The 26,427-nt window shown below is 44.8% G+C and overlaps 1 protein-coding gene across 6 annotated transcripts in view; it reads right to left on the bottom strand.

The window, feature by feature from the left end:
* LOC147895245 (CAP-gly domain linker) overlaps positions 1-26,192 on the bottom strand; it is a 117,614-nt gene extending 91,422 nt beyond the window's left edge. For 5 of the 6 annotated variants that reach the window (XR_015542024.1, XR_015542023.1, XM_087384091.1 and 2 more), the window contains exons 1-2: positions 26,021-26,192; positions 20,167-20,329 (exon numbers count right to left, since the gene is read on the bottom strand). Coding sequence is in view for 4 of the 6 variants with exons in the window: in XM_087384091.1 (XP_087240217.1) it covers positions 20,167-20,329; positions 26,021-26,080 (223 nt within the window). In the remaining 2 variants the exon portion in view is untranslated. Of the gene's footprint in view, positions 1-20,166; positions 20,330-25,424; positions 25,554-26,020 lie in introns of those variants that run through there. The other variant, XM_087384094.1, reaches the window with a different exon arrangement.
* Positions 26,193-26,427: the final 235 nt, after the last annotated feature.

The raw sequence follows: 26,427 nt of genomic DNA, 5'->3' as shown, positions 1-26,427 counted from the left end.
TCACCCAAGCTGAGTGCAAAGTCCTAAAGGTACATAGTCATATAGCATCAGTAGTGTCATCAATGTCATCCTCATCAATACAATGCGACCTCATGGTGGTGAAAGTGTCAAGGGGAGCTCGGGGAAAAGGCGAGGTCATGCTGATGTATAGCCCGCCATGATGGAGCACTGGCGACTGTGGGTGCTGTCCATCTCGATCTCTTGGCAATGACCCTGCTCCTGACCAAAGCTACTGTAACTCCTGTAGGCCGTTCTCCAGGTTTTAACAGGGAGGGGAGGTAGCCAAGTGTAATATACGTGTCCATCCTCTGTCGAGTATGGAGTCTCGAACTCTTGGTCTCTGCTGTGTCTCTCGGCAGGGGCTCTGTGGTCCATGCGGTCTGAGTGCAAAAAATCAATAATCCTGCTATGGGAGGGATCGGATTGTCTGTTAGAAGCCTATCTCTGGGCCCTGAGTAGATGATCTCTATGTCAAAGTTCCTCGTGGAGGAAAGCAATAAGACACCTCTGCTTTGGGTATGTAAGGAGCCTGGTGAGGGGGCCAAAACCGTCTCTAAAGAGGTAGTGATATCGGCCACGGATCTCATAGTACATAGGGCATCTGAATGTGAACTGCTCCTCTAACTCGATCACATATCGTGCATATGCATTCCTCCCAAGGAATCCCCTCAGCTCGTCCACATTCAATCTAGAGTCGGTGCGATGACACTCGAAACTGCCCGATGGCGATCCTCTGTGAATCATCTCCAAGACCAGAAGCTCCGCCTCTTTTCTATCCCAAGTGAAAAAAACCTCATGGCCCCTAGGGAATTAAAAGCCACCTGCAAAAAAATATTATTCCAATAATCAAATATCAAAATGGTGGGGGGGCAACTCTGTAGGTAAAGTGCAAGCATCGAGTCCCTAGCCTGTGACGTGGAAGGGTGGGACCCATGGATGTAGCAAAGAGGGTGGTAGAGCTCTCAAACTCCACGTTCTTTTGGCTTTGGCAATGTGCAACTTCTCACAGCCGGTGGAAAAGGTCAAGGATTGGTTGACTAGGTATCCATTTGTCAATCAAAGGTGGAAGGCATATTCAAACAAACAAAATAAAATACTGTCCATCACCTAAAGGAGAGGGGCTGAGAGAAAAGCTAAGAGGAAGGAATGAGAGAGAGAGAGAGGAGAGGCAAGGGGGAGGGAATGGGAGGCGGATGTGTGTGTGAGTGGGGAGGGAGGGAGAGGGGGGGGGGGGGGGGGGGTGTTGGTGATGAGAGGTGGGGCTGGTAATGGGAGGCGATGGGGAAGGAATGGGAGGGGGGATGAGAAAGGGGGCTCAGCAAGGAATGGGAGGCAGGTGTAAGGGAATGGGAGGTGGGGAGGAGAGACAAGGATTGAAGGCAGAGTGTATGGAAAGATAGCAAGGCAAGGGGAGAGGGGATAAGGGAAAATAAATAGCAGCTGGGGACAGGGAGACGAGGTAGCGGGGCAGGGAGATGGAGTTGAGGCAGTAGGAAAATGGAAGCGGGCAAGAAGAGGGAAGTAGGACAAGGCACGTGACTAAGATATCAAGTTACGTCCATTGCAATAATGCTATTTTGTAGCAATCCACTCAACAATAGCCTGTATTGGAATGCCAAGGAGACTAACAAGATCGATAGCTTGACTTATAACTCTTTTTCTAGTTGCACATGCAAGCACACAACCTATCTGCCCCAAAACTTGGACCTCCACAAGTTCACTGCAATCCCTCCATGAATAGAAAGCCAAAAGAATAGAGTAGTCTTTCTATTCCTAAGGGATTTCTAGAGTCTCCTCCAAAAGACTCTTTGCAAATTAGCAGAGATATGAAAGTTCTGCCAATGAGGGGCTCTGGAAGGCCTCCAACCTCTAGAACTCATATGAAACTTCCTGGCAAAAAAGAAGGGGAAATTCCTCTCTCGATGCCCTAATCAATCCCCATTCCACTCTTCGGATCCCATTGTAAGAACTTCATGGGGATCCCTCCATAAAGCCAAATCCTCCAAAAACCCAATAAGACATGGGTTCAGATCTAGGTGCCACTGAGAATCCCTATTGTGCTCCACACACCCTATGATCCAGATAAGCTGAATTGGAATGCCCAAGAGAATACCATCTGAAGATCTGGACAGCTTGCCATCTGACCCAATGTCAAAGACCAAGGCATCCTCATGTGCTCCTTGAAGGGATATGACCTGGAGTCAAATGTCTGTCCTTGAGAAATCCCCCATACAAGTAGATTAAACAACATGTCATCTGTATCCACCCAAACCTTGGGTAAGGCTGCATCTCTCTGTTGAATCCTCCCTACACTTCCTCTGACCCTCGCATCTCCATGCTTTGCATTGTATCTCTTTTTGCTATCTTTAGTCATTGCTCTAGCAAGATGAGAAATGTGATAGTGTCACATTCCATCACAACGATTACTCATATGCTTTTTGTGTCTGTATCATTTGCAAGGAGAGCTACAGAGCAAGCACCCTATGGTTGATGCAAAAAATTCTACAATAACATGATTCAAAAAGTTGTTGAAGCCTCATTGTACATTTGCAAAAAGAAAAGAGAGAGAGAGAGAGAGAGGGAATGCTATTCTTTTAGCATTGATTTGTGCATATTGCTAAGTATGGATTGTCTTGATCTCAAGAATTTTTTTACATTCAATAAAATGCCATTGCAAAATGGAAAACTATTTCCTGCTTACAATCCTTTGTAAGCTTTTTGTGGAAGCTTCTAGGGACCTACAGAGGAGGTGGGTCCTCTCTCCTATCTGGATCACTACATGTAATGTGAATGGCCAAGTGGTCTACCATGCTCAAGTATGCCATCATTCCACATGATAGGCTGCCTATCAATCTCTTCCAAAGAAGTTGGGAGAACACTTCAAAAAGTATTTATGAAGCTGATCTAAGCTTTCAGGATAGCAGAGCCATAGGAGGAGAGGAAGGTGACCTAAGGGGGACTAAAGTTAAAATCCACCTGGTCCTGCCTACCCAGTCTCCCCTGAAGGAGTACATGCCTGTGTGCATCGAATAAAGAAGTCCTTCCAAGGCTCTTGCCCAAGCATATTTCCCTTGCCACAAACATGCAAAATAAGACCTTGTAGTGCAAGTCTGGGTCTATAATATTGAGACCCCCTTCCTTTGAGGGAAGGATCAAAGTCTTCGAAGCCATCTAGCCTATTTCACAAAAAATTCCTTATAGGCCTCTTGAGCTGAGTAATGCAATCCCTAGAGCTGCACCAACAAGAGCAAACATACCATGCCGTGGCCAACAAACATGGTTAACAACCACCACCCTAGAAACCAGGTCCAGTTTAGCTGAACTCCAAAGGAGTTTCCTCCTAATACTCTCCAAAACTGGAGCAAATTGCTATGAAGAAGAGACACCCATACTGATGTGGCATCCTAAATATCTAATGGAACACCCCTCTTTTTTTTTTTCAAGAAAATTACTTCATTTAGTATGAATGAAAACCGCGAGAGCAAGCTCAAATGCGGGAGTACATCATGCAATGCATGAGGAAAAACAGCTCAAATGAGCTAATGAAGAACCAAGGCGGACGCTGAAAATGCCATCTCAACCCTGAGGGAGACTCAGAGAAGAAAGGAGATCCTCTCCAAACTCTGAAAAAAGTAACTCTCCTGAAAGTGGCTGCTCTGGAGAATCCCTACATGCTCGCCCAAATGGCCATCAAAGTGTGTACTGTGTCGGTCCAAATACTGACCATACCATGGGAAGGGTGAACCTGGATACTCTCCATCACCTCAGTACACCTGACTCTCCAAATATGCCAAGCTGCAATGCTAGCCAAAATCTCACAAGACATGTCTACTGAGGCATGAGCAGCTCTGAAAGGAGTGAAGGGCACATCCTGGAGAGAACAAGACTCCACTGAGTGTCGCCGTACAATGAGAGCTGGATCTAGATCATGTCCCTCGGAAAAAACCTGAGGGCCAGTAATAGATAACTAAGCCACTGAACCCCAGGTCATATAGAAAGGTGTTGAATGAATGATACTGAAAATCCTAGCAACACATTTCCAGATCATCCTCGCCTATTTGCACTCCCAAAGGCAATGCTGTACTGACTCAACTGCCATGTGACAACAAGGATAAGTAGGGTCAGCCCCGAACCTGGATCTCCACAGGTTCAGTGCTATCCCTCCATGAATAGAAAGTCAAAAGAAAAGAGTGATCTTTGTTAGGAAATGGAGTCAATTTGAGTGACTTTTAGTGTGTTCTAGAGTAGTACTATACTACTTTATATCCTAGAGTACCATGTGTTAACGGAGATGAGACAAGGCCGGAGACTTTGTGCTTGCACCTGTCACTCCTCAACAAGGTGGAGATAAGGGGTAGAGGTTAAGGTGCAGGACAAGTGTTAGGTGCAGCAGCCCCTGCGTTGGTGCCTCCCACACAGGAATAGAAAAGATGGGATTCACGTGATGCACAAGCTCTTTCAGTTATTTCCCTTTCTGTCAAAAGGTTTATCATTCCTCACATTCGATCATGCAAGACCTCGAAGGCAGAGAGAGCATGTTTGCAACCAGAAATGATACCCGGGTCTCTTTCCTGAAGAGAGAGCTATCTCACACACATATGGATGAGGGTGATTCCATGAATGCTCACCTCACCAAGCTTCAGGATTTGAGGGAACAATTGCTGAATATAGATGAGATCATTCCTGATTCAGGGATGATTACCACCACTTTGATTTCTCTTCTTGAGTCGTATCTCAGTTTTCATACCTCGCTGAATTTGTCATTGAGGGGGGGTGCCAATCCTCTCTCTTTTCACGAGTTGGTAGGACTCTTGTTGTTTGCAGGAGGAGCAAACCAAGAAGAACATGGCCGCACGGGCTAGCGAGCATGTCATGCTCTCAAAATTCAAGCCCAAAAGGAAAGGGCAGCAAAAACAACATTTAAATCAACCTACACATCAGCATAAAGCTGATTCTAGACAGCCCTCTCACAAGGCTAAAGGTGATGCAAGGAAGCCAAAGAGGAAAGGTATTTGTCACTACTGCAAGAAGCCCGGTCACTACATTGGTGAATGCAAGAAGATAATAGCAAAGGAGAAGAAAAAGGATTCGGGTATGGCTGTCTCAAATGCATCAGCTCCTAGTGCACATGAAGGAGCGAATGTTACAGCCAACTTTGTGGATAGGGATTATGCCTTTTTGTCTTGTATTTCAGATTTTCAAGTGGTTGGTCCAGATACTACAGCCACTCTTGAGGATGACTCTTATGCTTTCCTGACTTGCAACTATGACCCTTCGAAGGATGCAAGCACTTTCAGTGTCAATGAGACATTGAACACATGGTATTTTGATAGTGGTGCATCCAAGCACATCACTTCCAGGAAGAGTCTTTTTGCATCTCTGCATGTACCACCGGCTGGAAAGAGGGTGACTTGTACAAACAATTCTTCTTATTCAATGTGTGGAGTGGGTGACATTATACTTACCTCCACGGATGGCACAGATTTCAGAATTTCTGATGTTCTTTATGTGCTTGGTATCAAGAAGAATTTACTTTCAGTGTCCTCGCTCGATCAAGGAGGATTTCAGGTCATCTTTGACGATGCTAAGTGTGCAGTCCGAGACAAAGAAAATGATTATTCTTTGATGTTGTCTAGCACTTTGTATCGGGGTCTTTTTCAGGCTTGAATTTGAGGCATTTTTTAAGGAGAAAGGCATCACACATCAGCTTACAGTGAGGCTTACCCCTCAGCAAAATGGCAAAACTGAGCGGAAAAATAAAACTCTCATGGAGATGGATAGATGCATGCTCACTAGCAAGAAGTTGCCTCAAAGATTCTGGCTCATAGGGCTCACGTTTGCCAATGATGTTTTGAATCGGGGTCCCACTAAGGCTTTGAAGACAATCACTCCCTACGAGGCTTGGATCAATTTCGTGTCTTTGGATGTTTTGCATATGCCCACATGCCTTTTTGACACAAGTTGTCAGATAAGGCACTAAAGTGTATCTTTGTTGGGTATAGTGCAGAAAGTAAAGGCTATCGTCTTTACAATCCTGCCACCCGTAAGATTTTTGTGAGTAGAGATGTAATTTTTTCAAAGAATTGAGCTCATAAACATGCTGAATTCACTATTCCAGCTTCTTCACATGATGTTTTTGAGGGGTTCCTTCCTATTGCTTTTGGTTCCCCAGCTGATCTCATGCTGAAAATCAGCATTTACAGCAGCCTTCTCCTAATACACATATCCCGATTCAGCCACCTGCTGATTTTGTTCCTCCATAAGCAGTGGATGATGTTGTCAGGCAAGAGATTCAAGAGATACATGCAGTAAAAACAGTTCCAAACTGGTTGCTATAGACTCTCAGGGGTAGACTTGAGGCACCTTTGCCTGCCAGGACTCATAGTGCAGCAAGGCATGCAGGGGGGGCTTTTTCTATTGAATCAGCTTATGCAAGTACTCTTCGTGATGATGATGAAGAACCTCATAATTTCGAAGAAGCCAAGGATAATGTGCATTGATGAATGCCATGCACAATAAATTGCAGTCCATTGAGAAAAATCAGACTTGGGATGCTGTGGATTTTGTAAGAAAACAATACAACGTCTGTGCTCAACACATAACAGGATCTCGTATGCAAGAGAGAAAAGCAGATAGTATGGAGAATAAAAAATTTGATTACTGTAAAACTGATACAATAGATGGCGCTGCCTCCCAACCGTGCACTCCTGTGTGAGAAGCTTCGATGGCGTGCTGGAAACAGTAGAGGACAGAGGCTGGAGGCTAAGAAATCAGGGTTGCTATAGCCAATGATGATTATGGGCTTCACGGGCTTGCTCTTATATAGCCACCAGTCGTAGTCGGTTAGACTCAATTGGGAGACCGACCCAGTCTGCCCAAAACGGCCGACTAGAGGTCGGTCCCGAAATAGGCCACTAACCACACGATAGAACCGTGGCGCAGAATAGAGCAACTGACCTACGGATGCCGTTCGGCCCAGAGCCATCTGGGATCATCTGGGGCTCCAAACGGGCCCCGCAACCCGACAATGGGCTGCCTCGGGAAATGCTCCATCTACCCTCAATGCGGTTAGTCATGGGATGCCTTCCCGCACTTGCATGTAGCCTAGTTGGCAGTGTGCCAACTCTATCTGAAGCCGTCCAGCCATCAGGCCACACATGGCCCCCATCTGGTGTCCAAACCAGGACCTACCGCATAACCTAGCTACTCAAATGCCTTCTCCTCATATGGGGGGCTTACAAGTAGACTAAGCTGGTTCCCGCGTAGTTACACGAGAGTGGAGCATTGATATCTAATAGATTTACCACCAGGAAAACATGCCATTGGTACCAAATGGGTTTTCAAAGTGAAAAGGAAGCCAGATGGGTCCATTGATAGGTACAAGGCACAACTGGTTGCCAAAGGCTATGCTCAAAAAAAGGGTATATGAGAAGACTTTTGCTCCTACATCCCGGATGACAACTATCAGATCAGTTATTGCCATGGCTGCAACTTTTGTTTGGAATGTCCATCAATTGGACATAAAAACAGCTTTCCTTAATGGAGAATTGTAGGAAGGGGTTTATGTCAAACCTGGTTTTGAACTTTCAGGCAATGCACTTCAAGTTTGCAAGCTGAATAAAGCTTTATATGGGCTGAAACAAGCCCCACGTACATGGTATGCCAAGATTGATGCCTTCTTGGCAAGTAAGGGGCTACACAATAGTCCCACTGAAAGCACTCTCTACATCAAGAAAGATGGATGGGATATTTTATTCATCATTCTTATGTAGATGACATGCTATTCATAGGGTCAAACGAGGAAATAACTGCAGATTTCAAGGCTAAATTGAAAGCTGAATTTGACATGATAGATTTGGGCATGTTAAATTTCTATTTGGGGATCCACTTCATACAAGACAAGCGTGGCATTGTTATGTCTCAATCCAAGTATGTGCAAAAGCTCTTCGATAGGTTCAACATGCAAGATTGTAAGCCTACAGCCACTCCCATGGAGCCAGGGCTGAAGCTTACTATGTATGATGCAGGTGAATCAGTGGATGCCACACTTTACAGCAGCATTAATTTGTTGGATGCCTCATTTATTTGTGCCCATGTGGAAGCTTGTCATGAATGACTACACGTCTAACAACTTCCAAGCTTTAAACAAATGCAAAGCATTCCATGCAAGAAATATAGTGTCCTACAATCAAACAACACTATCTTAGATAAGAAGAATGGGATTAGAGGACGTATAACAAGAATAGTGGTAGTGATCCTTACTTGCCATAGGACATGTAACTTCCTACCTGCCACTATCTGATAATGAAGCTACTGCAAGTGCAAGCCCATAATGCACATGGTCCTCCAGCAAGAGGTTCCAAACTAGGATGGGTTCTCTCTCATCAAGTGGGAATCCAGTGGGAAAGTCGAGAAATATAAAATCCATAGCCCACTTAATCATCTTACCCAACCACATGTAGTCTCAATCAGGGCTAACCATAGCCATGAAAAACTCATGCAAAATACTATACTTATCATTTTTCTTGGATTGTGCAAAATTCATGCCCATGGTTATGTAATAACCCACCATACAATTATATAATGGAGTGATACCATGAGTCAATACACTATCTGGTCACTGTGCTTTGAGACCGTTATATATGATCAAGTTGTGGATAGGCCCCAACTCTAGTAGATGCCTCCCGTATACTGTCACTGGTGCATCTGCATATGTCGACTACCTCACAATCCCTAGCTTTGCTGCATTCATCTCTAGTACTATGAGGAATCAGCATCGAAATCTAGCAGGCTAACTGGTCTGTTTCTAGTACATGCATTGAAGTCACCAAGGAGGAGAGTGTCCCCCTGTCTAGAGATCCCTGTGATGTCATCATGAATAGTCTCATCAGTGGTGACTTCTTGTGCGTAGGATGATGTGTATGGGGAAAAGTAACACACTGAAATGAAAATCGGATTTGTATCTGGTAGCTGAACTCGCACCCACATATGTCGCACGTGCTCCTCTCTCCGGATCACAAATATGAGTGGTCTTAGGTGTGCTCTGAAAAGGACATCCACGCTTCCCGAACCCCATATCCCACTATCTCCCATCATCTCCTTCCTATGGGCTGATTCCTAGATAGATCCCACCAGCAGCCCCCTTTTCGGGCTTTCATGTGTCTTGATGTAGAAGATCATGTCTCTATCGATGTATGTTTCCAAGAAACCTCCAGGATCGGACCAAAGGGTACAATTGCAATTCCACGCTGCTATTCTCAGCCCCTCCTATGCCCTCATCTCTTGAATCTGACACCGTCATGTGCTGTCCATCTCCCCCTCTTCTCTTTCTTCCCTTTCACCCCTTTCTGCTCTCTCTCCAATAATCACTTTTCCATCTCTGTAGGCAGCCAATTACGCACATCTCTTGCTGCCATAACAGCACCATTCCCTCTCCCTGATGCTCCTGCTATAGCAATGTGAGGTCATCGCGCCCAAGTATATTCTTGTCCCTTTCAGGGTTGCCCCATGAGGGTAGGCTTGTCCATTGTTGTTTGGAGTTTCATTATGAGGGGTCTTGTTGTTGGAGACTCAGCTTTGCCAACCCTCCATGCTGTCTCAAATGTGATGTTGACTCCCATCTTGGTGAACAAGGTTTTGGCATCCAACATAGGGGTATCTCCAACTGTTAGGCCTCTAGCCAAGACAATCAAAGCCTTGTTACTCCTCTTTTCTGCCCCAAGAGAATCAAAACCCAACTGAATCTTTCATTCATACTTAATGAAGTAATCTTTTTGGGGAAAAAAAAAAACCCAACTGAAAAAAAACTCATGGCCCTTATGGGATTGAAAGACACCTGAAAAAAACCTCATTCCAATAATCAAATAACAAAAAGGTGGGGGGGCAGGTCTGTAGGTAAAGTGCAAGCATCGAGTCCCTAGCTTGTGACATGGAAGGGTGGGACCATGGATGCGGCAAAGAGGGTGGTAGAGCTTTCGAACTCCAAATCCTTTTGACCTTGAAAAACGTGCAACTTCTCACGGCCGATGGAAGTGGTTAAGGATTGGTTGATTCGGTATCCATCTGTAAATCAAAGGTGGAAGGCAGATTCAAACAAACTAACTAAAATACCGTCTATGGCCTAAAGGAGAGGGGCTGAGAGAAAAGCGAAGAGGAAGTAATGAGAGAGAGAGAGAGAGAGAGAAAGAAAGTTTATTAAAGTCTTCGGAAGACCGATGGGTCTATGAGACTGTGAAAATCCTGACACAACAAGATGTGGTAGTGGAGCTACTAAACAAGCGTCCATAAATGGCAGTACTAAGTCCTAAGTACAACATAGTCATGTCGATGGTCGACTATATATCAATCTCAGCATCGTCATCAATATCATCATCATCATCGGTAGCAGCAAGATATCAGGATGGATGAGGCAATGGAGGCATGAAGTTGGCAATAGAGTGTTGTCGGCCACTCAAAGGTGCGGTCCTGGCACGTCTCCTGGTCATAGCTCTGCGTCTGACCACAGCTACTGTGACCCTCGTCGGTCGGGCTCCGACTCTAAACAAGGAGGGGATGTCCCCAAGTGTGATCTGTGTGTCAACCCTTTGTCTGAGCTGTCGGGTCACAGGCTCCGGGTCACGTGAGAGGGATCAGCTAAGGAAGAAATCTGCTCCTATCTTCGTGCTCGGAGTATCCTCTCACGGTGTCTAAGTGCCTCATGATTGAAACCTGCCAAACACCGTAAGGGATAAAGGGAGAGGATGAGAGGGAGGGAGAGGAGAGGCAAGGGGGAGGGAATGGGAGGCAGGTGTGTGTGTGTGTGTGTGCGTTGGGGGGGGGGGGGGGGGGGCGAGAGTGGGGGAGGTGATGAGAGGTTGGGGCTGGTAATGGGAGGCGAGGGGGAAATAATGGGACGGGGGGATGAGAAAGGGCGCAGAGCAAGGAATGGGAGGCGGGTGTAAGGGAATGGGAGGTGGGGAGCAAAAGCAGGGATTTTAATTTTTTTTCAAGAAAATTACTTCATTAAGTATGAATGAAAACCGCAAGAGCAAGCTCAAATGTGGGAGTACATCATGCAATGAATGAGGAGAAAACAGCTCAAAGTGAGCTAATAAAGCACCAAGGCGAAGGCTGAAAATGCCATCTCAACCCTGGAGGAAACTCAGAGAAGAAAGAAGATCCTCTCCAAACTCTGAAAAAAGTAACTCTCCTGGCAGTGGCTGCTCTGGAGGATCCATGCATGCTCCCCCAAATGGTCATCAGAGTATGTACTGTGTCAGTCCAAATAATGGCCATAGTCTCAGAAGGGTGAACCTAGATACCCTCCATGGCCTCTGCACACCTGGCTCTCCAAATATGCCAAGCTGCAATGCTAGCCAAAATCTCCCAAGACGTGTCTACTGAGGCATGAGCAGCTTTGAAAGGAGTGAGGGGAAAATCTTGGAGGGAAATAGACTCCACTGAGTGTCGTTGTACAATGAAAGCTAGATCTGGATCATGTCCCTAGAAAAACACCTGGGGACCAGTAAGAGAGAACCAAGCCACTGAACCCCAGGTCATATAGGAAGGTGTTGTATGAAAGATGCTGAAAATCCTAGCAACACCTTCCCAAATCGTCCTAGCCTGTTTGCACTCCCAAAGGCAATGCTGTACTGACTCAACTACCATGTGACAACGAGGACAAGTAGGGTCAGCCCCGAACCTGGATCTCCACAGGTTCACTGCAACCCCTCCATGAATAAAAAGCCAAAAGAAAAGAGTGATCTTTCTATTCTTGAGGGATTTCCAGAGCCTACGCCAAAAGTTCTTCCACACAACTGGGGAAATCTGAAAACTATCCCAATGTGGCAATCTGAAGGGCCTCCAACCTCTACTGCTAGGTTGAAACCTCCGAGCATTTCTAACTGTGTAGCAAAAGAAGGGAAAGCTCTTCTCTCAATGCCCCAATCCATTCCCACTCCTTTGGGTCCCACTGCAAGAACCTAATAGGGGAACCAGCATACAGCCAGAGTCTCCAAGACCCTAGTGCAAGGAGAATAGGATCAGGGTCAAGAACTGCCACTCCATGAATCCTGCAATCCTGACAGGCTGAAATGCAACCTCCAAAACAATATCAATAGACGATCTGATAAGTCTGCCTCCTGACTGAACACATCAAAGACAAGGGTATCCTCATGTGCATCCTGCAATGCAATGATCTGTAATGCAATGCTCGTCCCTGACAACGCTCCCCACCAAGTGGACTCTGTAAGCAGCATGTCATCTGTGTCAATCCACTCTGGCGGAATGGCTGCCTGTATCTGCTATATCCTAAGTGCACTCCCTCTGAGGTGGCCAACTGCTAAAAGTCTATGATCCTATGAAAGTCTCATGAAGGCCTGCCAAGCGCCTAGAGTAGAGGTAGATCCCCTCTCCCATCTAGACCACTGCATATAATGTGACACTCCAATTGGCCTGCCATGATGATCAAAAATCGAGTCATTCCATATGACTGCCTGCCTTTGAATCTCTTCACAAGAGATGGGTGGAATTCTACGAAGTATGTTTCTAAAGCAGCCCCAAGCTTTCAAAATAGCAACCATGAGGGGGGAAAGGGGAGATTTGAGATGGCCTGAAGTAAAGATCCATCTGCTACTGTCCAACCAATCTCCCCCATGAGAAGGGGTGCAAGACTAAATGCTACGTGAGAAAAAACCCTTCCAGGACTCCTGTCCAGGCATCAATCCACGTACTACAAACTTGTAGAGCAAGGCCATACATTGCAAGCTCGAGTCAATAATATTGAGACCCCCTTCTCCTCTGGGGAGAATGAGGATCTCCCAAACCACCTTGGCTACAACATCTCAGATGCCATCTAAACCACTCCATAGGAAGTTCCTGATAGGTCTCATGAGCTGAGCGATACAACCTCTAGATCTGTACCAACATGAGCAAACAAACCAAGTAGTGGCCAATAATACCTAGTTCACAACCACAACTCTAGATGCAAGGTCAAGTCTGGCTGAACTCCAAAAGATGAGTTTCCTCCTGATACTCTCCAACACGGGAGCAAACTGTTGTGCTGGAGCAAACAAACCAAGTAGTGGCCAATAATACCTAGTTCACAACCACAACTCTGGATGCAAGGTCAAGTCTGGCTGAACTCCAAAAGATGAGTTTCCTCCTGATACTCTCCAACACGGGAGCAAACTGTTGTGCCGGAGAGATGCCCAACCCAACCTGGCATCCCAGATATCTGACGGAGACTCCCCTTTGAATCCAACTGAACTCTATGTCAATCCCCCAGACTCGAGTGTCCTCATCACTGATCCAAAAGCCATTGGATTTGTTCCAATTAATGTGTGCACCTGCCGCAATGCAAAACAAATCCAATGCTGTCTTGAATAAATGAAGTGTTTGAGGAGTGGCATCCCAAAATACAGCCGTGCCATCTGCCAACTCACTGTCTAAGAGCTCATCCTCCTGCCTCAGAGGAAGCCTGAGCTCTACGATTCCAGCTTGAACTCTAATGTAATAGCTCATAGCTCAGCCACAAAAAGGAATAAAAAGGGGGCTAGGAGGCATCCCTGACGGACTGATCTGGTAATCTCAAACCTGTCTACCCTTACTCCACCAATAAGAACCTGGCTGTGGGCTGATCTGTAGAGGGCTGACACCCCTCTGATCCATGCATCTGAGAAGCCAAAATGAGTAAGTGTGCCCTCCAGAAAGCCCCAGTCTACCCTGTCATAAGCTTTCTGAAAGTCGAAGAGTAGAATGGCCAGCTGTCATAAGCTTTCTCAAAGTCAAGGTAGTGGGGCAGCAAGGAGATGGAGTTGAGGTAGTAGGGAGATGGAAGCGGGGCAGGAGAGGGAAGCAAGGCCAGGAGTGTGACTAAGATATTGAGTTATGTCCATTGGAATGTTGTTATTCTGTAGTAGCAATCCACTCGGCTTCATGGGGATCCCAAAATAAGTAAGTGTGCCCTCCAGAAAGCCCTAGTCTACCCTGTCATAAGCTTTCTGAAAGTCCAAGAGTAGAATGGCCAGCTGTCATAGCCTTTCTCAAAGTCAAGGTAGTGGGGCAGCAAGGAGATGGAGTCGAGGTAGTAGGGAGATGGAAGCAGGGCAGGAGAGGGAAGCAAGGCCAGGAGTGTGACTAAGATATCGAGTTATGTCCATTGGAATGTTGCTATTCTGTAGTAGCAATCCACTCGGCATCATGGGGATCCCTCCATAAAGCCAAATCCTCCAAGAACCCAATAAGACATGGGTTCAGATCTAGGTGCCACTGAGAATCCCTGTTGTGCTCCACACACCCTATGATCCTGACAGGCTGAATTGGAATGCCAAAGAGAATACCATCAGAAGATATGGACAGCTTGCCATCTAACCCAATGTCAAAGACCAAGGCATCCTCATGTGCTCCTCCAAGGGCTATGACCCTAGGTCAAATGTTTGTCATTGAGAAAGCTCCCATCCAACTAGAATAAACAACTTGTCATCTGTATCCACCCAAACCTTGGGTAAGGCTGCATCTCTCTGTTGAATCCTCCTTGCACTTCCTCTGACCCTCACATCTCCATGCTTTGCATTGTATCTCTTTTTCTTATCTTTAATCATTGCTCTAGCAAGATAAGAAATGTGATAGTGCCACATTCTATCACAACGATTACTCATATGCTTTTTGTGTCTGTATCATTTGCTAGAAGGCAGTCGATCAAGCGAGCGATGTCGAGCAAGCAAGACCAAATAAGCGAGCGAGGAAAAGCGAGCAAAGCAGAAATGGTTGGGCTTCCAACACATAATCTCATGTATGTATGTACTCATCATTAATAAATAGAAATACTTTGGCTATCAACAACATGCACTATATAGTTGAAGTGCATCACTTGAGAAAAACATAACCTCACTATATGTATGTACTGATCTCGTTAGTAAAGCTTTATATTATCACCATAATTTTGAAGATGATTATAACATAAGCTTGTAAGTCTACATTAGTGATAGTGTTATTTATTCTCATGAGATGAGCTTGCATGGAAATGCTTTGGCTAGTATATAGTTAAAGTGCATCATTTAATAAAAACTTCAACATCGAACATGATCATAACATGTTATTGAAAGTCTACAATGGTAAAAGTTCTCTATATATTTTCATTAGAAGAACTTGCATAGAAAACATTTAATTGCTTTTGTCCCAATATATAAATAGACTTCTAACATGCTCTTATTACGAGTGGCCTTGCTCTAAATCGGGTGCAAGAAACTAGCAAAAATTCCATTAAATTCACATTTTGATGCATGAAGTTTTACTAAATGGTGCAAAAGGTCATGGTAATCATCTAAATCATGCCTTGCCATTCGTTTTAATATGTAGCATGACCCCATTTGAATTTGTGAATCAAAAGAACCAAGACGTCGAAATTCTCATCTTTTGGGCCAAAACAAGCTTGCCCCCACATTAAAGTCCTGACCCTCTCCAACCAATGGAACATTGGTTTGCCTTGGGCCCAACTTTTAAACCACTCTTAGCCTTGCCTTGACCCCAGCGCTTGGGCCTCGTGGATGCTCTAGGAATCGAACTAGGGACTTCTAGGAAGTCGACACTGTAGGCCATCTTCTCCAGGTTCTAGTGATGCCCTATGGGCCTTGGTATGTGCCTTGTAGGCATAGTAATAGGCACTCTAGTATTTTAGTGCCTTTTATGCCACATACGACATTTAGTCCTATGTGACGTCAAATTCTCATCTTTTGGGCCAAAACAGGCTTGCCCCCACATTAAAGTCCTAACCCTCTCCAACCAATGGAACATTGGTTTGCCTTGGGCCCAACTTTTAAACCACTCTTAGCCTTGCCTTGACCCCAACGCTCGGGCCTCGTGGGTGCTCTAGGAATCAAACTAGGGACTTCTAGGAAGTTGACATTGTAGGCCATCTTCTCCCGGTTCTAGTGATGTCCTATGGGCCCTGGTATGTGCCTTGTAGGCATAGTAATAGGCACTCTAGTATTTTAGTGCCTTTTATGCCACATACGACATTTAGGCTTGGTTCTTTTGATTTACAAATCCAAATGGGGTCATGCTACATATCAAAACGAATGGCAAGGCATGATTTAGATGATTAGCATGACCTTTTGCACCATTTAGTAAAACTTCATGCATCAAAATGTGAATTTAATAAACAATTCATTGATTTCTTGCATCGGATCTAGAGGAAAGTTAACTTGATAGGGACCATGTCTATGTTGTCTATTTTAGCTTCTACCATTGATTTCTATAAGCAAAGATTGATTTGTTATGGAATTTAATTCATTTTAAAGAAAGGGATGTACTTACTCTTTAGATTTTGTTGGATTGGTCAGATGTAAGAGTGATTCATTAGGGAGGGTTTTTTGGAAAACAGAAAAACATGGATTTTGTTCCAAGAGTGAATAGAGTTTCAAAAACCAAGCATTTGCACATGCATGTAATGCGGGACTATTCCATTCAAGAAGTCCTATGAAACTTTCGACTTGTGTGGAAGATTTCATTGGTGATCTCACTTATGTTGGTGGAGAGAGAGAACTTGATTATAGAGGATTACAAAAAATTGAATGAGTAAATGTGAGCAATATATGTATACATGTATATATACATATATACATGTATATATATTTATGTATATATATGTATATATACATATATATATGTATATATACATATATACATGTATACATATATATGTATACATGTATATTATATACATGTATATATGTATACATATACATGTATATATACATGTATATATAGGTGCGTCTTTACTAATGATGCCTTGGCAATGACATAGGTCCAACTCTCTCATGGACTTTTGAAGAACTTAGACAGTTGCTAAAATAAGGATTTGTCAATCTATTATTGTTTTGTTTTGATTGTTTTTTTTGGCTCACTCACTTTTTCTTGCTTGCTTTTTTTGGTTCGCTCACTTTTCCTCGCTCGCTTTTTGGTAATCCTCATTTGCTAGGAGAGGTATAGAGCAAGCACCCTATGGTTGATGCAAAAAATTCTACAATAACATGATTCAAAAAGTTGTTGAAGCCTCACTATACATTTGCAAAAAGGAGAGAGAGAGAGAGAGAGAGAGAGAATGGTTCCGAACTCAAGATTGTTGAAGTCCCCTCCAACAAGCCACGAGTCTACATCCGAGAGACAATTGGTCAAGCGCTTCCAGAAGGGTAGACGCTACTGTCTACAAGTTGGGGCATACACATTCAGGATCCCAATCCTGGAATCTCCCATCCGTAATCCCATCCAGACTGCTCTACCTGTAATGAGCTCCCCCTGGTCATACACCTCTGATGCAACCGCCTGCGAGACTGAAATGCAAACCCCTCCACTCCTTCCCACTATGGGAGACCAGATCTTCGGGCCTCTCCCAGGAAGGAGGTGGCGTCTATGTCTGATATCTGAGGCAGAAAACATATGCTCCTGTACCAAAAGGAAATCCATTGCCCTGCAAACCACTGCTTTTGTAACTCCTGGCGAAGTAACAAGTGTTGGGATTGTTGAAGTCCGTGCACGTTCCAACTCACCATGGCCCAACTCATGGGGAGGCGAGGGGGGTGGAAAACAAGGCTCTCCTGTGCGAAGGAGCTTGCACTACAACCTCTGACTTTTGTGACTTTTCCAGTGGTTTGGAGGGAGAAGAAGAAATCGTCCAAGTTCTAGTTATCGAAAGCCTGTAAGAGAAGGATTGACTGGTATAGTTGCTGGATGTTGTTGTTTTGAGGCTGTTCCAGAAAGGCGACCACTTTGTTGACGAATGGATTGCAAGCGCCTACTCCTGGTATTTCGTCACTTTCCGATCGACGGAGTATGAGCATGGCGACCACTTTGTTGACGAAGGGATTGCAAACGCCTACTCCTGATATTTTCATTACTTTCCGATCGATGGACAACAACAACAGCTTCTGGGTCTTTTTTTGCTCTAACCCCCCGTGCAAAGGTGATGAAGGCTTGGATCCAAGATTCGTGATTGTTGTCTACTGATTGGACAATTGCGTGCTGAAACCTGCTGATAGTTTTGTCTTCCGCTTTCTTTCACCCATTCAGTAGGATCTCTTGAGAGTCCAGCTCCAAATGCTTCTGGTGATGCAGTTCTGGAATGTATGTCCTGATAACGTGCAACCAGTGAAGGGATTCCAAGTGATCTTTTGCCGAGGCTTCTGTATGTGTTAAAATCTACTATTGATTTGAGACAGATCTTGATGCCCAAGGACGAAGTGCTTATGCAATGCGGGGTCTTACTTTGCAAGTTAGTGGCAAGGGAAATTATGCCTAGGCAAGAGCCTTGGAAGGACTTCTTTGCAAGTTTGTGGCAAGGGAAATTATGCCTGGGCAAGAGCCTTGGAAGGACTTCTTTATTCGATGCATACAAACATGTACCCCTTCTTCAGGCAGAGAGTGGGTAGGCAGGACCAGGGTACATTAGTCCCCCTTACGTCTCCTTCCTCTCCTCTTATGGCTGTTATTCTTAAAGCTTGGATCAGCTTCATAAATACTTTTCGAAGTGTTCTCCCAGCTTCTTTGGAAGAGATTGATAGGCAGCCTATCATGTGGAATGATGGCATACTTGAGCATGGTAGACCACTTGGCCATTCACATTACACGTAGTGATCCAGATAGGAGAGAGGACCCGCCTGCTCTGTAGGTCCCTAAAATTCCACAAAAAAGCTTACAAAGGATTGTAAGCTAGAAATCATTTTGCAATGGCATTCTATTGGATGTACAAAAATACCTGAGATCAAGACAATCCATACTTAGCAATATGCACAAATCAATGCTAAATGAAGAAGACAAACAAGGCGGTGCTTCTTTCTCCAAGATGCCTGCGGCGGAGAAGAGTACTTGGGAGCAGTTTATCTTTTCGGTCTGCGACAGGGACCCCTGGAGGGAGGCTGAGTTCTCCAGGACCCCTGGCAGTCTTAGTTTTTTCTTTGGCTAGCGCCGGCATGATGGATTGCTTGAGAGGCTGGATAGGTTCTACGTTGGAGATTGGGCCATGATTATTAGGGGCATAAAGGCTTTTGGGACAACCAACCTTACATCCCCCAATCAAAAGAATGACCCACTGAGCCTTGGAGAGAATGATAATACCATATACAACCACCAGGGGGAGAAGAGAATCTGAAACTGAAATGCAAGTGCCAACTCTAATGCTCAAAGCAAGTGACCAAAGGGGAGGCAAGGGGTGCAGGGGGCTGAGAGGGGAGGGAGGGGGTTGGGGGGGCTGAGAGGAGAGGGAGGGGCTGAGGGAAGCTAGAGGACTGAGGGGAGCTGAGGGGGAGACGGGGAGGAGCTGTAAGCTTCCGAGAAATGCATCACTTTTTGGCAGTCCCCATTTTGTAAGGGCCTCCCAAAAATTACAAATAGTATTAGAGTCATTAATTTTGGGTAAGCACAAATTCTGGGACGTTTTCTAGGGCTTTGTCCCATGGTGTGAGATCAAGCCATATCATGATCAAGCAGAAGGATAAGGCAAAGATCCTTCCCATAAACATCAGATGGCCAACTAGCATTGAGGTGCAGACTTATCGATAGTAGTGCGACTTGCTGGACCGCTGAGGATTTCCAATGAGGACAGCAAGGACAACAAAGCTGGCCTCCCCAAGCTAGTCAGGACAGTCAAACTTGTGAGGATCAATTATGATGACGAGGATTGCTAGGAAAATGGCAAAGCATTTTGGCCAAGGAAGATGCCATGGCTAAAAAGGCAACAAAAACCAAGAAGCCGCCTCAAGGACATCGTTCTTCTAAGAAGCGCCTTCGCCATCTAAAGCAAGCTAGCCACTATTGCTGCTGTCAATCCGCTTTTGATGCAGACCATCACAATAAAGGACTGTGCATAAGGATATAGAGAAGAGACAAAGTATCTTTAGACAATTGAAGGTGAGACATCAAATTCATTGAAATAGAATTGATGAAGCCTCACTCAAAGAAAACAAGACTGACATCCAGTCATCACTGACTAGCTAATAGAACCAAGAGCAGGCACAAGCTGAAGCACCTCACAGCAGCATGCAAAGGGAAGAATTTACAGGGGAAGGGGGTTAAAGAGACAAAAAGTGAAAAGATTGAAAAATAAAAGAAAGGGGTAGGAATGCAATAGGTGATGACATGAGAGCACATGCATGGTTTAAGCATTATGATTAAAGAAATGAAGGAAAAAGGTACCTGATAACACACTCAAAGTTTTGTATCGAGTTTCTTTCGAGACTACAAGAGCCTGACAACTTTCTTCTTCCTCCATATAGTTATGTAAATCATCAGAAGTGATCAACATTCTTGAGTCTGTATCATTTGTCATTCGAATACATGTCTCCAGCTCTTCATTGATCTGTAAATAGAACAAATTCCCATGCAGTGTCGCTTAATCAGCAATAGAATTCTTTTGGTTTCTTTGAATACAACTAAGATTTCATTACACAAATCCCCAGCTATTTTTATTATCTGAATTCAAAATTTTCATAGTACTCAAGACAACCCCCAAAGCAATGTTTAATAAATATGGAAATATCCAAAATCTACATCTATGCTTAGGAATATACTTCAAAATATGAACAATATGAACTTCCTGACCTTGCTAGGTACATCCAGTAGGTTTAAGGATGAGATCTACTCCACCTCACTAAGCCTTGTTCAATAGAAAGTCTACATGCTCAATGTTAAGTCAGTCATTTACAGACGACCCGTGGGGGACCTTAATATAATAATTTATACTTCTTCATTGACAAGGATATGTAAAACTTTGTTTTGCGTAAGCACAGCCCTGACAAATTAAACTTTACATATAGATCAAATTTTATGTTTTTAAAATAGATAAAACAGGCAAAGTGGCTAGCTAACCAAAGAATATGGCAATTTGCAACCAAGGGTAGGCTTGTAGAGACGTTCTTTTTTTCCCAGAAACAGAGACTTCTAACTATGGAAGAGCCAATGCATGAGTGCAAAAACTCAAGTTATCAATACGATAGCCGATGTGAAGCTGCAGCTCCTCCCTGTCTCCCCCTCAGCCCCTCAGCCCCCCTTCTCCCCTCTCAGCCCCCACCCTCTCTCTCAGCCCCCCGCCCCCTCTCTCAGCCCCCCCGCCAGCTCTTCCTTCCCCCCCCGCCCCCCTTTCCTGCCCTCCCGCCTTCCCTCACTGATCCCCGTCCCTGCCACCTCTTCCTGCCCCCGCCTCCATTCTCAGTCCCTCCTGCCTGCTTTTCCCTTCCGCCATCCCCCTTTCAGCCTTCCCCTGCCCTTCTCTTCTTCCCCCTGCCTCTTTCAGCCCCCTCCCACCTCCTGTTTTCAGCCTCCTTCCCCCTCTTCTTCCTCTTCTCTCCTTTTCCCTCCTCCTTTCAGCCTCCTTTCAACCCTAAACCCTAAACCCTCTCACCTTTGATTGACGAATGGTGCATTTAGTCAATCCCAATCCACTTCCACCGGCCAAGAGAACGTGCACATTTTCAAAAAACGAGTTGTTAGATGGGTTTTTGATAAGTGCATAGAAGCTTGCTTGTGCTTGAATCTTGACAAGTGCTTCTTTCTAGCACTCCGAGGAGTTCTCCTTGGCCACATTGTTTCTGCTGAAGGAATGACTACAGATCCAGCAAAGATGGAGGTGACACTCACATTGCTTAGTGAAGTCCTTTTTGGGGCATGTGGGTTACTTCAGAAGGTTCATTCGTTTTAATGCTGACAATGAGGTAGCACTGACTGACCTTCTTTGCCAGAGACCTGTCCTTTGTATAGTTTGAACCTCAACAATTAGCATTTGAGAATAAGAGGGGACATTTAGTGAGAACACCCATTCTATGAAAGCCCAACTGGCAAGTCATTTTTTATGTTCATGTGGATGCTAGTGAATTGGCCATTTGTGCAATATTGGCCCAGCCTAACAAGGACCACAGGGTGGATTTACTTTGTCAGAAGACAATTGAACAGAGCAAACAGAACTATAGTACCACTACGCAGGAGGTCTAGGCATTGTTTATGCCATGACCAAGTACCAAACAAAACCTGAAAAGTGTCCCCCATGCCACTCTATGTGAGAACCTAGCTCTAAGTTGAGTGATAAAGTGAAGATACTCATAGGATCCATTGCTCAAAAAAAACCCATCAAAAACATAGGGTTCCCTTCAATAAGCTCTGGTCCACTCTGTCATATGCCTTCTCAAAATCAACATAGGGTTCCCTAAAGCTCTAGTCCACTCTGTCATATGCCTTCTCAAATTCAAGCAAAAGAATGGCCAGGGGCTGGTGACTTTCCCTGGCCCATTTCAATGTTGCCAAAATGAGAAGACATTGTCAAAGATGCTCCTATCCTGTACGAAGTCTTGCAGATGAAGTTGGTGGTCAGAACTAAAGATGCCTGCTGAAATGAGAGTGTAGCTTCCTCTGTCTATTGCCCTGCTCAATGTAGAAATGATCAATCCCGGCATGGATCATCCCTCTAGAGTCTCTTATTCAATCAAGAGTACCTGAAACTCACCTTGCTAATTCTGTACTTATCCTCACACCAGCTATCTCTACCTCCATTCCTGAAAATGAAAGCCTCCCAAGATGCTGTCTCAGAGGGGAGGACACCACCCTTCTTTTTGTAAACAAGCTGCTCTACCATGTTGAAGTTCCCCCCCTTCTATCCAAGGGTCAGCCTGTGGCAGCCAATTAGAGACCTACCTCCAAAAGGCAATCCAATTACTTCTCAGATTAGGTGCATAGAGGTTGAGCACCCCAATCTGAGATCTCCCAAGGGAAGTATGATCCCAGTATGATCCACTTGGCCCTAGTTTGTATCATGTGTGACAACGGCAGGAAGCAAGGGGGTCAAAACTGAATGCAAACTCCGCCTCGTGATCCAAGAGATGCAAAAGCAGCCAAACAGCACAGTCAATATCTTGAATCAAAGCTACACCAATTAGGAGCTTGTCATGCTGCTGCATCATGCTTCCTTTGCTTCACCCCGCCTGGACCTTGCCCACCTTGCTACATTGCATTTGTCCCTCCCTCACCACTGTTCTATATTGCTGTGTAAATTCTAATCTGAGTTGTTCCTCGTTCATTGATTGTGCACTAGTGAGTTGGTCGACTGGAGAGAGTAGTGAGATCTTGCTGTGAAGGGTAGCATAGCTTGCTACCCCTTATTCTCACACTTTGGGTGAACCCTCTCAATGTCCCTTTCTTCTTATATCGAAGCACTTTCTAACCCGAGATTGCAGTTAGTGGAATTAAGGTTCTTAAGAGTTCAGAACCCAGTAGTTGCGAGGGTCTATCTAACCGCCTTGCAAAGCTATCGGTCACCTGGTACCACATATCCCTTTGTGGGGTCTTCCAATCATATTCTTTTTTATAAGACTGTGGTCAGTGGACATCCTCCCAGGAACTTACTCAAGACACTCCAACCCACAAGGAAGTTGCATGAGTTCAAACCAGGCCAAGACAAGGGAGTTCACATTGAAAATGGATTGGCTCAGATAGAAGGTATCTGAACTTTCCGTAACCCTACAGGGTTTATTGGATTGGTTCAGAGGGCGCCATATAGCAGGATACAAGGTGTTCAGAGTTTAAAGCCTTTCAGAATCCTCTACTATTAGGCCTTTTGAAAACTGCCGATAGAAAGAGACTTCAAAGATATATTTCTAGAGGCTTCTTTCCTTTGCCCCAATGTATCTTCAAGATCTACCTCTAGGAAGCTTCACTTAATCCAAAATGCTTTTGAGGAGGTTGAGCCATTCAAAAGGAGTATCTTTGCTACATGGGCTTCAGTGGCATCTTACTTGATATTCAAAGCAAGCTCGCCACCATTTATTTCTGTCTTCATGTCATTGAGGCAATTATCAAAGAGGATAGGGACTGAGATCTTTTCCTAGACTAGCTCCAACTTGCAGAAGCCTTGGTCCTTAGATGGGATACATAAACCTCTCATTGCAGCTAAAGGAAATTGGGACCCTTGAGATCCAATTCTTTTTGTGTTATGTTCTAGGCTGGATCTCTTTGCTTCAGCCTAGAACTGGCTCCCAACCTTGAAACAATCCATTTCGTCACCTTCACTCTTGCATGTTGAAGGTGAAGCCCTGTCACTGCCCCCATCCCCTCCCTCATCCAGCGCCTCTTCATGTCTAATATGCCTTTGTTACCTTGTATCTATGCCTTGATTCAGAACTCTCTATAGCTGTAACTTGAATCACAACTCTTGTGCTGACTGATCCAAGCAGCAATATAAAGAATATGTATTCTAGATCTCCTTAGCATTTTCCTCTTACTCAGAATTCAAAATGAAGGCTTGAAGGAAGCACAGCTGCTGCCATGATGTACTGGGCAGGGACTGGGCAATAGGCATAATACTATCATTCCGACTACAGGTGTTGGGGGAGGTACTTGCATTTCAATGGCGCAGGCCAGCTTGTGCTAGGACTTCATTTGAGTTCGTCGTCAATGCTAGAGCAACCTATGTTGCTACTTGACTTTCTAAGGGCATTTTAGGTATAACATCCATTCCGATCAGATACTTCCTTGTCTATGCCAATCTGTTTGAAGGGATCTGCCATCTGCTCTCCCCTTGATAGTTGGAGAGGACTTCAGGATGCTTGAACTCTTGGGACAGGTTTACTCACGAATGCGAGGCTCAAGCTTCTATTGGGAAGATGAATTTTCTACGATTCAGGGAGACCTTTCATTCGGTTGTTCAGGCACACTTTGTCATCGTAACAGACCTGTGGAGCTGGCAGCTCAGAAAGTTTTGCCCAAGGTTAGTATCATCAATAATTTTGTACCGTTTTCAAACAGAGACGCAGTTACATTGTCCCTTTAGCAATTTGGCCATAGGAATACCAGTTTGTAAAAACTTTGTTCTGGCATTAAGGAACCTTCTTTCATTTCTGTCCTATAATAAACTCTCATGGGCCCTTCATTGTTGTTACGAATTTGATAAAATCGAAACAGCCCTCACTCTACCCCGATTGTGACTCGCATCCTTTTAAAAAACCCGCCGCTTCCCCAACCATAAAAAAACAGCAGTCCCTTTGCATGTGGACCTCTTTTTGACCAGTGAGCATGGACTGTCGCAAGCGTAAAGATTCAATCAGGGGAAGGCGTTGCATTATTCAAATTCAATGCGCAGCTTCGATGGAGAAGTGGATGAAGACGAACAGGCCAGAACTCAACAATATTAGGTGAAAAATCACAAGTTCTACAGTAGGAACAGCAAGAGAAATTTAACTTGATTATTGTAAAAGATCAATAAGCAGGAAGCATTACTGGCAAGCTCTACGTGATGGGAGTTGAACGAGACGCTCATATAGGTCAAAAGACAGGTAACGTTACGGGAACGTAATCATAAGAGCCTAGATTACAAACGTTTTGGACCTGAATAATGCAGAGCAGAGAAAAGAAAAGAATAATGCAGAGAAAAGGATAATGCGTAGAGTATCTAGGTTTTCCACAGTTCGCACCTTCAAACGGGAATAAGTTGCTGAAGCTTGCTCTCATACTAGTTTTTTCAAACCGGATTTTTGCCCAATCTCATGGCGAGGTTGCATAAAAAGCCGTTTGGCGCATTATCAAAAAAGTGACTGGTCTCCCATTTGTAATCCCGCACGTACAACCGCATTAATGATGGGAGGTGTGCTCGTGGTCAATCAAATTCTCGCTCTTGTTGTGAGTGACTGTGTAATACGTATTAACGGCCAAAAAAGGCCTTCTCTAAATGAACGAAATGTATGCATGCAACAGAACAGCGTTTCTACGATAATCTTTGAATATTGTTGATTTACCCGTCCCGGGAAGAGCTCCAAAGCAGGAGCCGTTTTCAGCAATTCTTTCACCTCCCCTGGAAGGTCACTTCGCATTCTGGCTGAAGGAGCAGCGTTTTCGCTAGCAAGAAAACTAGCAACAAATGGCCAGAAAAACAAGCCAAGCAGGATCGACGATTTATCTTTCGAGCTATCCCCGATGTTCCCCGAGAATGAGCTAAAAGGCTAGGCAAACTTGTCCAAATAAAGGCTACGAGGCAGATTTCTGCAATCAAAGCTTGCGAGAAGTAGTGTACCGCATCCAATTCCCGTTTGAGCTGCGTGATTTCGGACAAGATGGAGGGAGCGCAGTCCATGCCCGATGGACAACTGCAGAAACGAGCTATACTTGTGTGATGGAATCGGCAGGACGATTGCAGAAAACGAGCAATTTCTGTGAACTAATCGGTTAACGTAAGAACAAGAAGTGGCCATGCCACGCTTATGGCAAGCTCTTGTAACTCGTCGTAGTTCTTCAATAGTTGGATTTGCACACGTGTGGCAGCTCTCACACGTTTGGGCTTTAGACTAGTTGCCCGCTAGTGCTATGCAACTCTTAGGGCATTGACTCACCTCCAGAGTTGCCCGTGTTCGATTCTCCCCCTTCTTGCAACTCTTTGCTCACCTGCCCGCTTCGATTATTCCCCTGTTCGCGCACCTGAGC

This window comes from Dipteris shenzhenensis, chromosome 13 (assembly GCF_047967505.1).
Source record: "Dipteris shenzhenensis isolate YYH24624 ecotype China chromosome 13, Dip_SZ_1.0, whole genome shotgun sequence".
NCBI lineage: Eukaryota > Viridiplantae > Streptophyta > Polypodiopsida > Gleicheniales > Dipteridaceae > Dipteris > Dipteris shenzhenensis.
This window is presented reverse-complemented; position numbering and strand designations above follow the sequence as displayed.